Genomic DNA, 13,525 nt, shown 5'->3' with positions numbered 1-13,525 from the left:
CTCAAAGGTGTTGGGGCAACAGGCAAAGAGCATCGTTAATCGTAACCCGGTACGGTAGGTGAGATAGAAGAGTGTCACAGGGCACAGACCCTTTTAAATAGCATGTGGAAAACAAAAAGGACGAGCAAGCCCACCTTCAGAAGCTCCTCTGATGTAGGCCTGTCTTGAGGAATTTTCTGGAGGCAAGAATCTACGAAGTTTCGAAAATAATCAGACCTGTGGCAAGAGGAAAAAAAAAACAAAACAAAACAACAAACCAAACAAACATCTGAGTTAACAAGCCAGTTTATTTTTCAAAGCTCATTAAGGAATCAAGACATGGACATTTGGGCAGTGCTGGTAGAAAGAGTGGGGAGAAACCACATGGATCCAGCACTTCACACCACAGCCTCTGACATCCCGAGTCAAGCCAAAGCCCACTGCTACTAGTAGGTAAATCCCTTTAATTTCAGCTTCCAGACAAAATGTTTCAGCTTAAGAATGCAAAAATTGGGGCAATTCAAGAGGAAGGGAAGTTCCGCATAAAGACAGACACCCATATATCTCTGTGAGAGCATCAATCCCGTCCAACTCTGTATGGCACAAACTCCACAAGGGCAGAGCCCTTGCCCCATCCCACCTCTGTGCCCAGGTGTTTCACCCACAAACCGTCAACGCACAACTCCCGAAATGCCTTTGGCCCCTCAGACACAACCTCTACCCTATTGTGCAATCTGTCACAAGCGAGACTTAAGGCCATTATTTGTTTAGTAACTTCTCTCCTTCTGCAAGCTGAAATTCTGTATTTTGCCCTTTCCTTCTCTGAACACAAGTCTTCAGAAGGGCAGGATTGTACCGCGAAAAGAGCAGCGCAGCGGTTGTATGGGGTTTATTTCTTTCCTCCCCCACTGCTCCCCCCTGGCCCATCATGTAATGGGGGGGTGTTGCTACTGCAATTTTTCAGTAAATCAAATTATTGCATTTTTTTGTCAGAAAAACGCATAAAATGAGTTGAATGTTTTGTCAAGCACCAGAGTGTGAAACAGCCTGACCAGAAAAATCTCAGCAGGAGAAAACATTTCTAAAAATAAGGTACAATGTATTACGCTAGAGGCCGAGGACTACGGCTCAGAAAAACACAGTCAGGAAGTTTTTAACTCTGGAAATTAGTTTACTGTGTTTGCTGTTTCAAAAGCCAGTTGTTGAGGCTGGGAGGCACAATATTTGACTACTGTGCTTTATTCTTCTGAAGTTTATGCCACCGACACTTGCCACACACAAGCAGTGTCTTCAACTTGCAAAGCAGCACTTCAACAAAACAGGATTTAGGAACTGACAGTGTGGTTTGTGATTAAAAAACACTAAACCCCACATTTTTGGCTAGCAAGGGAGCTTCAAAAGTTTACTGACCCATGAACTGAATTTTTTACAGGATCCGATGCTCTTCTGCTTCTACTACATTCTAGAGTCTAAAATGCATATTTAGTAATCGGTCACTTTTCTATATAAAATGTATAGTGAACTTAATAGGAACCTTCCAGCTCACATCCTCCCAACAGGAATCCAGCCATTTCAAGAACTCGGCATGACAAAGCACTCCATTTACAGCAATTCCCTGCAACATTCCTCCCTCAGTAATACTCACCATTCATTAGACTGGAGTGTAGGGGATTCATTCTGCGCTATGTGATATAAGGCACTCATTGCGTTCATATTAAACAAAGGAGGCTTCCTTTCCGCTACACACAAAAGAAAATAGTTTTTATATAGGGAGATAGTCTCATGTTTTCACTCTTTTTTAGTTTACATCCCTTTAAAAAGAAAACCACATCAGCAGAATCACTGTTGCCTGAACACGGAACCCCAAACCAACCCTACCCTGCAATCAGACAGATATGTTGGCATGTGTCCTATACCATTGCAGAAGATGAAAGCGCTTTGAAGATCAAATGCCTTGTCCTCTCAAGCTTTTAAATTACGTGGTTTATCATAGTTGAGTTCTCTGACTCATTGTAATGTACTAAAATAGGAGTAAGTTAACAGTAAGCTCTGTACTCGGTGTTTAGCCACTAAGCATTCTTGAGTTCATATCCCCTCTTCCCCCTCTCTTTGTTTTTTTTCTAAACTACAACTGCTAAAAAGCTAACAAATATTTAATTCTAGCAGCACAGCAGTGATGAAAAAGCTGGTTACAACAACCAGCAAATCGCACTTAACTGACTAAGCACATGGGCAGGAAGTCAGAACAGGCCAACTCTTTAGACTATTTTGAGAGTTGCATTCTCCTTTGCTCTTCTCTCTTTTCCAAGCTTGTGTTACTCTTATAGACTGACACAGCATGAAAGCTTAATGAGGAAGGATATGATCTCACTGTAACAACAAAATTGAAGCTTCATCAGAATGTTTATGGGGTGAACCTATGAAGCTCAGCCTTGCCATAAACACTCTGGAGAAGCTGGTCAGGCCACAAGGATGTTCCTACGCAAGTGAAAATGCAACAGAAAACTTTCATCCTGAAAAGAATTTAAAACCAACAACAAAAAACTCCACACGAACAAAAACAAAGCCACAAACAGCAAAACCCAAACAAACAAACAATATTGCTATTTTCTCATTCTGCTTTTCAATTTTGAGTCGAATAGAAGCAGTAAGCTACGCAGAGATCACGGGTCACCCATGGCTATCACAGGATGGACTAAGCCCTACATATTCCTCAGAACGGATAAATTGAGGAGTTAAGCCTTTCCTCAAATGTGGCACTTTACCTTCTCTAATCTGGCAGATAACTAGCTGCTGCTATCGAGGATCAGACTGATTATCCATTAAACTATTTTAACTGACCCCTTAAACTACTTCAACTGACTGTTCTCCGTAGCTTTTTTTTCCTCTTAACTCAACCTGAATAAAACAGAAACCTTCAGGAAATGGTGAAACTGAGCCCTCAATGAGGCCACCTCCAAGACTAAGTGATAATTTGAGAAGCCTACCAGACACCTCATTTTTCCTGCTTTCTTCCCATGCTTATTCAAACCAACACAAATGAGATAACCGCACCGACCCAGCCTACAACGCTCTACCGCCCTGACCTAGTCTCACCTCCCACCGACGCTAGAAGCCGTCGATGAAGCCTAAACGCTTCATCTTGCAAAAAGGGAAGGCGCCCGGGGGTGTGGTGGCCATGAGCTCACCGCATTCCTGCAGCCGGCCAAGTCTCCTCACTGCGCTCCGAGCAGGGCTCTGTCATGACAGTCACACCCCTTCGACTTGGCTTTATATGGGTAACCCACCCCCCCTCACCTCCCAAAAAAATCTCTGCTCTGAAGAATCTATTTCACATCCTGGAAGAAAATGAAGTTGACAGTTTGGAATGCCAGACGGTGTTTTTAGCTAAACTGTGCGGTTCGCATGGATTAGTGTGTTCCTGAGAGCTCGGGCTGCCCGGGGCGATGGGATGTGACGAGGAGGGCAGGATGGACCCAGGCGCAGCGAGACGGCCCGAGACAAACCTAGAGCTCTGTGCTTCCACAGAGCTGGGGCTGACTCACACCTGAGCAGCGCTGTGCTTCACATGTGCTTCACAAGGGGTATTTTTGTTCCAAGAAAACACTACACGTTCAATTTAAATAGAATGCCATACAAACGCAGCCCTTTAAAATTGATATGCTGCTTTAAGGAGTCCATTGTAATGGCAGTGCTATTGTTTCTCTTGTGTTTGATTTACAGGTTACCGCTTCAAAACTGGATTATTCCCTACCTTTTTTTTTTTTAAAAAAAAGATATTTTACAGCCAAATCTATTCACAAGAGACAACAAACACTGAATACAGCTTTGAAGCTGTCCGCTTATCCCAAACGTCACCGCTGCAGGAGTTGTTAATATACCTTAAGTTTTCATGCAAACAATATAAACTTATAATACTAAATATATTTTTCACACTGGCACTTTTAATGGTTCATTTCTAAAGGGGTTCAGCAAACAGACTGTTTTTCAGTTCAAAAGTTAACTGCCTCTTCCATAGAATACGAACACCTTTAGTGAAGTAGCTGGGCTATTTCCTTTGTCTATATAACTCTTTTTCTTTGGGTAATGAAAACACCAGTTCAATAAACATCAAATTGGAGACTTGGCTTGAATTCTAGAGAGCACATTTAGCTCTTTCCTCTAAAATGCAAGTCCCAGAGAAACCCAGACAAGGAAGGAGGCATAGATCTTCTGCACTGTAATGCAGGTTAATAAGTTCTAGGGATTAAATAACTCCATTTTATAAATTCTCAAAGAAAATAACTTACCTAACTCAATACAGGTAATTCCAAGAGACCAAACATCTACTTTGCCATCATACTGCCCTTCATCCATGGCTAAAATCACTTCTGGGGCCATCCTAGAAAAGGAAATCGTTGCTCATAAAATTCTGGGCCACGGAACACATTATCATCATCAGTATTTCAAGAAAACAGGCTGGTTTACTGATTTCAGCTACCGTGAACGTATCATTCCCCATGGTATGAGGCATGAACATGGGACATGGGGAACAACGCCCAGGCTCCCTCTCTAGTACGAGCCTACAGAGGCCACGCATTTCTCCTGCTTTTTTAGGTTACAGCAGCATCACCTTCTCGCCCTCCCGCATTTCCAACCATTTAGCTGGTTGGCCAGCTCTGGTGAAATAATTATAGCATGCAGTTGTGTAAACACCACAGATTAGGTGTAAGAGATCAAAAGCATACAAGGGATCTGCAAAGGGTTTTGTTCAATGAACCTGGCCTTTCCTATGAAAGAAAAAACACTTCAGTTATTTCAACAACCAGACGTGGTGAGAACATAAGAATTGTTAAAACCACTGGGGGGAGTGATTAAAATATATTACAGATGATTTAATCGACCAGTTAAAGTGAGGTAAAGTAAAACGACAAAATATTTTTATTACTTTTTGGGAACAAGGGTTCATAGTTTCTTGAAGTCAGAGCCTAATTACTATTTCATCTTTTTTTGCAAAGTACATTTTATCGCTACCGCAACCGGAAGATTACAAAGCTAGCTCCAATAAAGCCCAAGCACCTTAAATACCCAATAAATGATCCTTTTACCTCACAAAGCCAGAAATGCGTGAAACTCTTGGCTTACCAATATGGCGTCCCCACAAATGAGTTGGCAGGAGATGCTATGGAAGCAGACCCGAAGTCAGCAAGTTTCACCTGTCCTGGCTCTGTCAGCAGGATGTTTCCTGCCTTGATATCTCTGGTTATAGAATACAAATGTCAGTATTATTCCTCTCCGAAAAAAGAAAACCTTCTATAGGACTGACTACAAAACACACCAGTTCACACATGTTCAAGCTGCAGAATACCCACATTTTCTCCAAATACAAAAGCTTTAACCTTTAGGTTAATAGCTTAACGTGGCTCTTGATCTTAGAATCTAGTTTGTCTTAAAAATCAGCTTAACATATCACACCTGGATAAGCTTCATATGCAGCGCAGTAAAACCTTCTAAACCAGCTATGTCCTTTATAAAACCTTCTTCAGAAAGTCCTAGTAATGTAACTATTCAAACCCTTCATCCTACTGAAACGCAGCAGGTACTTCAAACACAAAGATCATTTGCATCCCGTGCTTACCGTGTGTTTCTCAACACGTGTGTTCATGTAAAACTCATTTTTCAAGCATTAGCGCTGCCCCCCTCGCCAGCAATGTCTGCCCTGCGGCTGCTACACGCTATTCGGTGAACTCAGCCTGCTTGGCTATTCCCTGCTCCATCCAACAACCAGTGTTGTGTCAATTACTGAAAAGCTGAGCAGATTCAAAGCAATTCTACAGAAATTATGAACACCAGCTGTAAGAGATAGTGCACAAGGAGATACATAACTTGCTAGTATGTGACTGCTTTAAATCACTAGTTTGGGAGCATCCAGACACTGCGAAAAGAAAATCTCTGCTTGCAAATATCAACTTTGGGATGAAGGAGATACAATCAACAAGTAAATTACCTGTAAGCATGTGAGACAACAGAAGTATAACCACTTACCTATGGATCATATTGTGAGAATGCAAGTATGCTAATCCCTGGAGAGCACCATGGGTAATTGCTGCTATTTCCACTTCTTGCAATGGCTTTTTATGAACTTAAGGAAAGAATTTATTTGAAATTCAATATTAAACAAAACAAGGCAGTTTTCAGCATGCAAGTGCATAGTGTTAACAATGTAAACAGAGAGAAAACACAACAACTTCTTTTTTACTAGGTTTGGTATGAGAAGCCAACGTAAGAATAGTTTCACAGCGTAGAGTACATTCTATAACGAGATGTAATCTTCTGACTGTAAAACGGCAGCTATTTACTATCCAAAAGAGACTACTTTGCAACCATAAACGGCATTCCTGCCAGTTCTGTGGCCATTCTCCCAAATACCTATTTGAGACTCAATATTCAATTTTTCTTTAATGAAGCTAAATTACAAACCCTAGAACTTCACGACAATTCACACACGAATAAATAAACTGCAGCAATACAGATGACTCTCTGGCCTTTTGTCCTGAAACGCTTCTGGCAAGGAAAGGAGATTAACAACTCACTGCCCACACATACATCTTCAAAGAAAGTTCACTTCAAGAAGCCTGATAGAAAAATGACCATTTAACTGAAGGCCTCATAAAGGAAAACTCTATTTTAGCCCACATGTCTACAGTTGTTAGTAAGCATTAGGATCAACAGCCAGCGTTTTCAGAAATAAATCTTGAACTGTCATGACAGAAGAACCTAAAACTCAGAAGAAAATCAATAGCTGACTGACAACTTTAAAATAATAGGAACCAAGGAGAAAGCAGGCACCTGAGAAAGCCGATATTCTATAGAAAAACCGCTACAGACATGCAAGAATTTGGAAAAACGCAACTGTTCGCACACACTCTGCGGCCAAATAAAACTATATACTCAGGGACAATCTGTGACGCCGTACCCTCCTACTTCAGTACTACACTTCTGACTTGCAATCAAATAAACGTGCGTGACATACCTTCTAGTAAGTCTGATGCTGATCCTAAACAATATTCCATAACGAGCTGTAGGGGAAGAAATCAAAATAGTTGTTAGAAGATCTCTAGAATGCACTTTTTCTAGATTGCTATCTAGAAATGACCATTGGTGCGCACAATGCGGGTTCTGACACGAGCCCCCTCCGATCCCTGTCACCCTGACCCGGCCCGCAGGGACAGCTCAGCTCCCACTGGAATTAGCACAGCAACAAGCAACGAACTTGTAAGGCAAGCAAATGCACCTTCCTAACCAGTTATGTGTTGTATTACCTACCTTATTTTATATGCACGTACTTAACAGGAATGTTAAACTGCATTTAACAAGCTTATCAGAGTATTAAGATTTTGTCCCAGTGAGATTTCAAAAATAAAAAAGACACTAAAACTTTGTCCTACAGATTTATTGAAGCTAATACATGAACAGTAGTACTTACAAATTAAACTATTACTTCAACAATATGATTTATTTTTTATATTGTGCTACATAAACTTTGCCAATGAGATGTGTACATCCCACTTTTTGTTTGATGAAATGCTTTCTCTTCATAGTCAATCACATCTATTCCTACACACATGTTTTTATGCACAAAAAGTCAAATAAACCCAATTTAGCTTGGGAGGTTTGGGTTTTTTTTTTGTTTAAATCAAATGTAATAAATTAATTAGGAGATGACAGCCAGAGATAAAACCAGCTGGTTGGTTTTGTCGCCTGAACACACACACACACACACAAATAACAACAGTAGTAAACAATATACAACGGAAGAATTTAGGTAAATAATAGAAATAGTAATGACTCAAAACATACTTTAATTACATTTATTGGTAGGAATTCTAACATTAAAGTGCATTAAAGTACAACTGAACACTTGTTTCTGGAACACGTTCCGTTAACCTGTGAAGTACTGAATTGTTACTACTCAGTGGCTACTCAACAGTTACTAGTCAACAAACACTTTGTTAAATTCTCACCTTTTCTTACAGCGAGAAAAGTGACGGATACATTTGCTGGATTCCGCCACTACTATTTATTTCAAACACTCAGTCCATCAAGCTAAATACTCAAGAACAACAACCCAATCACCTTACTCTGCAGGTGAAAATTTCCCTAAATCTTGTTTCCCAAACCTACACTCAGTTTGCTGAGCATCTGTAAGATCCTTGGCTTTGCTCATCTGAGTCTGTGTGAGTGTTCAGGTGCCTCTTGAAAGCAGCTGGAGATATTTTAAAGTGTCCTTAACCACGGCAAGAGAAGCGCAGAGCGCAGCAGATGCTTACCCATGCCGTATGCTCCCGCAAATAGCAGCCTTTGTATTCTATACTGTTAGGGTGTTTTATTCTTTGGAGGAACTTGACTTCCTTAATAATATCCTGCCATTTCTGTAGAAAATAAAAGGAATAGAAAGAAGTTATAGAACTGTTACCTTTTTTCAGTTGTTAATTTAGTATGTCATTTAATTATTTAACAGGCAAAATCACCTTAAGGTTCCAAATCAAAATAAATTTACATCAACACCATGATGTTCACTGCTTAACTCCTCAAAGGATCCACAACAGAAGAAGCTGAACGATTAAGCTGTATGGGAAGAGTCTAAGGATCTTGCATCAATGTAATACTTGATGTCTATGCATAGGATATACTGGTAAACACTTAATATCTGAGCAAATCCTGAAAAAAGCAGCAATCCTTTTTTAAGGGATACCAGTTCTGTTGTCAAATCAAACATACATCCCAACCTGAAAGAGATGTGGACAATAAGAGTCCTTCGGCAAGATCAGCTGTTTCCCACTTAACTCCTGTAGACATACAGACCTATCCCTACTAGTAACTATATTACACTGGATGACACTCCATTTATCAGCCGCCAAACATCTGACTACATTCTTCATAATGATTCTCCATTACTAGTTTAGTCTCTACAAGGACTGACTTAAAATGAGTCACCTATTAGATAAGGGCATGGTTCTGAAGGAGTGAAAGAATAAGAAGATAAAACAAACCTCAAGTTTATAATAAGGGGAGCTCTGTCAGTGCAACTTTAAAGTACAGGAGAGGCCAAAATGTCATTTTCTAACGCATGCCTAGACACTGCCATTCCTCCCCTTGGAGGAAAACACCAAATCCTCCCATTTGCTGGGTCAGTGTTGGGTCCAGTCCTGTTTAACATCTTTATTGATGGTTTAGATGAGGGGATTGAGACCATCATCAGCAAATTTGCTGATGACACCAGGTTGGGAGGGAGTGTCGACCTGCTGGAAGGCAGGAGGGCTCTGCAGAGGGATCTGGACAGACTGGAAAAATGGGCCGATTCCAATGGGATGAAGTTCAACAAGGCCAAGTGCCGGGTCCTGCACTTTGGCCACAACAACCCCCTGCAGCGCTCCAGGCTGGCACAGAGTGGCTGGAGAGCAGTCAGGCAGAAAGGGACCTGGGGGTACTAATTGACAGGAAGCTCAACATGAGCCATCAGTGTGCCCAGGTGGCCAAGAAGGCCAACGGTATCCTGTCCTGTATCCAAAAGAGCGTGGTCAGCAGGACAAGGGCAGTGACCCTTCCCCTGTACTCTGCATTGATGAGGCCACACCTGGAGTATTGTGTTCAGTTCTGGGCCCCTCAGGTCAGGAAAGAGATTGAAGTGCTGGAGCGGGTCCAGAGAAGAGGAACAAGGCTGGTGAAGGGACTTGAACACAAGCCCTATGGGGAGAGGCTGAGGGAGCTGGGGTTGTTTGGTCTGGAGAAGAGGAGGCTTAGAGGTGAGCTCAGCACTCTCTAGAACTACCTGAAGGGCAGTTCTAGCCAGGTGGGGATTGGTCTCTTCTCCCAGGCATCAGCAATAGGACAAGGGGGCATGGGCTTCAACTCTGCCAGGGGAAATTTAGGCTGGATATTAGAAAGCAATTCTTTGCAGAGAGAGTGGTCAGGCATTGGAATGGCTGCCCAGGGAGGTGCTGGACTCACCGTCCCTGGAGGTTTTTAAACTGAGATTGGATCTAGTGAATGGACTGGAGTTGGATCAGGGGTTGGACTTGATGATCTCCGAGGTCTTTTCCAACCCAGTCAATTCTGTGATTGTGACAGAGGTCCCGCATATCCAAGTGCTTTGGAAAACATGTACAAAACCCAGATCCTCCACAATGAAAATGTTATGGTTAGAGGAGCAAATTAAAGCAGGGAACATGGCAGATACAAGCGAGGCAGCTGCCCCAGCATTTCCCAACACCAGAGACTTGGTGAGAACGGCACAAATGCAGCTTCACCAACATAAACTCTCACACCGACACCTGCGTCCCAGGACAAGAACGACTCGTTTGCCTGTTACCTTCAGCCTCAAAGGCGCTGAGGTACTAACCAATAAAAGCCAAACCAAGAAAGCACCACGCTAAACTTCTATGTTGGGAAGAGAGAGGGGATATATTAGTCAGACATATTCATGATTTCCTGTGTAAAAAAAAAAGCCCCGAGATCCCATTAAGAGCACAGTACTACATATTTCAAAGGTTTTAAACTTATTTTTAGAATTAAAGATGTCCTTATTTTAGAGAATAATTGGTCCCACCAGTGGTAAAATCTTATTATGAAACCAAAGTAAATATAAACGATACCAGAATGCCCTTAATCAGTTTTCTTTACATAGGCTAGAGCGCAACTCCAGCAAACTTCTGAACAAACCAAATAAATATAGAAGTAAAATAGAAAGTGTTTTAATCCTGGTCTTATTACTTTCTTTAAAATAAAGAAACATACACATTGAAGACAAACAAAAGCTATTTCTGAAGCATGCACAGTTTGTTTCATTCATGTGAATAGCATATTTATAGCTCACAGTAATTAAAACAGTAGGACAAGTAGTAAGTACAAATTATTCTTTCTTCAGTACACAGTTAAACAAGTCACCGCAGTGACAAAATAGAAACACGCATCGCAAATTTAACTATGAAGCGGGAATTGAGGGCTGCTGGAGAGACACTGCCACCTCTACCTCCCACACAGACACAGAATGGAAGGAACGGTTCAGCTCCCGGCAGCGCCCGCGATCAATACACAAAAGGCGCAGAAAGCAGCGAGCTGTTGGTCCAACTCATCGGAGCAGGACTGCTCCTGAGACTGGAGTATAGAGAACGGAGGGAGGGACCCGTAAGGGCCTTGAACAACACGGTTACAATAAATGCTTCTGTTGAAAAATCATGCCGCGATTTGACGGATGTCGTTTACCAGAAGTAACACCGGCTCGGCTGCTCGTGTCACGGTGGGCTTCTCAAGAAGCTGTATTAGCACTTAAACATTTGAAGTATAAAATCAATTATCTCTGTTAAGCGTCCTAGGGAAAAACCACACATCTGGGGTGGCCATGAAAACACTTAACATTTAAATCTCAGCGGCCTACTTTTACAGACCTCTCTGCAAAGGCTGCCTTAATCCCCCGCTCCGGCAGTTCTGCCGTAATTATGCTGCTGTTCAGATCTTCACACTCATTCATTCGCTGCTGCTTTGCTTTTGTTTTAGCTCCTCATCAGCACAGTCGGTCCAAAGGAGGATTCATTCTGCCTTACGACTTTTATCAGCAAGATTCCCCCTCAGTCTTTCACTACTGTATCCACTGCTATTATTCCTTTGCCCACTAAGCAACATGGTTATTTTAAAAGGTATTTAGAATTGAAAGTTTAAGGGCAACAAGACATTCTAACATACAAATCTACCATTTTAAATTTTATTTTCTGCTCTCTACACATTTATGTGGTCCCATAAAAGAGCCCTTTGTGCCCAAAAGCAATGAGTCCCACACATCTTTTCCAGGAGCAGATTAGGTAGAAATACACTGTGAACAATAAACCAATTTGTTTTGTTTACACAGTCCCCTCATTCACCTTTACAGTTAGAGGAAAATTTCTCCTGCTGTAACCCAGGTTAATTTAAATCATCCCATAGAGCAAGTATTTGCAATGGTCAAGATTTAATATGCAACACGTTCTACATACCTCATTGGACTGCTTCCCACTATATGACATTTTCTTGATGGCCACCACTTCATTGGTGCGCACATCACGTGCCTGGAACATGAAAACACGATGCATTAGTTTCTTCAGATCATGATTTCCCAGAAGATGTAAATCAAACATACAATGAAGCAATGAAAAAAATCTTTCTCCTGTAACTTTCACAGAGAGTTAATATCTTCCAAGGGGTCTGATTCCCGCATCTATTAGACATTTCCTCCTGAAGTTCAAGATCACCTCCTGTTTGCGAGACAAGGTACAACAACTTTCCACGCTCGGCGTTCAGTAAGGAGCGTGAATGCCGTCAGTTTTAAACTGAAAATCACAGCTTATAAAAGGAGCTCTGATTCAAGGGGAACAGACTTTTCCCTACATTGACTTCTCCCCATGCCCAGGTCCATTCCAACCAAACCCCTTTGTTCGATCCCAAACACAAGCGAAGATGCCACAGGAGATACAACTCCAGACATGGGCAGTTTACTCCACAGCGTTCCCACAAATCACCTGCTGTGTTTTCAAGGAAAGCAGATGATACAGAGATGGCAGCGACCTAAGGGACCCGTCTTCACATTCCTGTTCAGATTTTCACTTTCTCAGTCCAAATAATACGATTATTTACACTGCACAATAAGTGTATGTAGTTTTTCACACTTCCTGACTTCTGACAGCAACAGTTCAAGGTAAGACTAGACAAGAAGTTTTGTTTCATTTAGCACCGAAGCGAGGGCTCATTGACCCCCCAGGAAAGACGCTCCATCAAGACCCAGCATCTCTCCTAAGGATTTCAGCAGCACAGGGGTGTGGTGGAGGAAAAGACCTCTGAGTCTCTCTGATAAGAATCACCAACTCGGATACAAAGGATATAAATCAAAACAACGTGCATCGCAGCATTCACTGATGACTGATGAAAACGCTGATTTTTAAATATATTTGGACGATCAAGCACAGTCTATCAGAACATGGATTAATGAAGTACCGGGACTCTGCCTTTTGTAAAAAGGTTTTTCAGTTGTGTTTTAATTCTGTTGTTCATTAAAAAGAGATTCCCAGAATTCCCTGTCAGTCTTTATTTCAACCAGTTATGATAAGATTGAACCAATACTATTTTTAGTTTTCTTTCTGTTTGAGAGAATCCTTCCCACCATCTCACTGATAGCGCAGCACCACTGAGGTTGGGGACGATGACTATTTTTGGGTTTTGAGACAAAAAAGGAAGAATAAAATTCTACCTTGTAGGTCTTTACTAATTAGAGCCAATCTCCAAAACATTCAAAATGAGTGAAGAACTGCAATAAAACAGGCCGGCAAAAGACTAGAGTAGAGCAGAAGGAACGCAGCTCTAACAAAAGCGAGTGGGTTATTCCTCAGCTCCATCTGCAGCGTTCAGTGCGGCAGGTTTCCTGTGTCAAACCAAAGCTATTATTACACTGCAGAGCAGGGTAAGGATAATATCAAAGTGATTCAGAGGTGCCAGACTTGCAGTTTCTAAGAAACTAAAACCATGAGGTGAACCAGCAGAA

The 13,525-nt window shown here is 41.7% G+C and overlaps 1 protein-coding gene across 1 annotated transcript in view; it reads right to left on the bottom strand.

Annotated features, from left to right (window-relative positions):
* TAOK1 (TAO kinase 1) overlaps nt 1–13,525 on the bottom strand; it is a 68,083-nt gene that overhangs the window by 25,272 nt on the left and 29,286 nt on the right. The window contains exons 3-10 of the mRNA XM_082068848.1: nt 11,988–12,059; nt 8,289–8,390; nt 6,992–7,037; nt 6,004–6,100; nt 5,104–5,217; nt 4,269–4,360; nt 1,625–1,718; nt 135–216 (exon numbers count right to left, since the gene is read on the bottom strand). Coding sequence (XP_081924974.1) covers nt 135–216; nt 1,625–1,718; nt 4,269–4,360; nt 5,104–5,217; nt 6,004–6,100; nt 6,992–7,037; nt 8,289–8,390; nt 11,988–12,059 — 699 coding nt within the window. The remainder of the gene's footprint in view (nt 1–134; nt 217–1,624; nt 1,719–4,268; nt 4,361–5,103; nt 5,218–6,003; nt 6,101–6,991; nt 7,038–8,288; nt 8,391–11,987; nt 12,060–13,525) is intronic.

Source organism: Streptopelia decaocto (assembly GCF_964273445.1).
Source record: "Streptopelia decaocto genome assembly, chromosome: 18".
In the NCBI taxonomy this organism is placed as follows: Eukaryota; Metazoa; Chordata; class Aves; order Columbiformes; family Columbidae; genus Streptopelia; species Streptopelia decaocto.
This window is presented reverse-complemented; position numbering and strand designations above follow the sequence as displayed.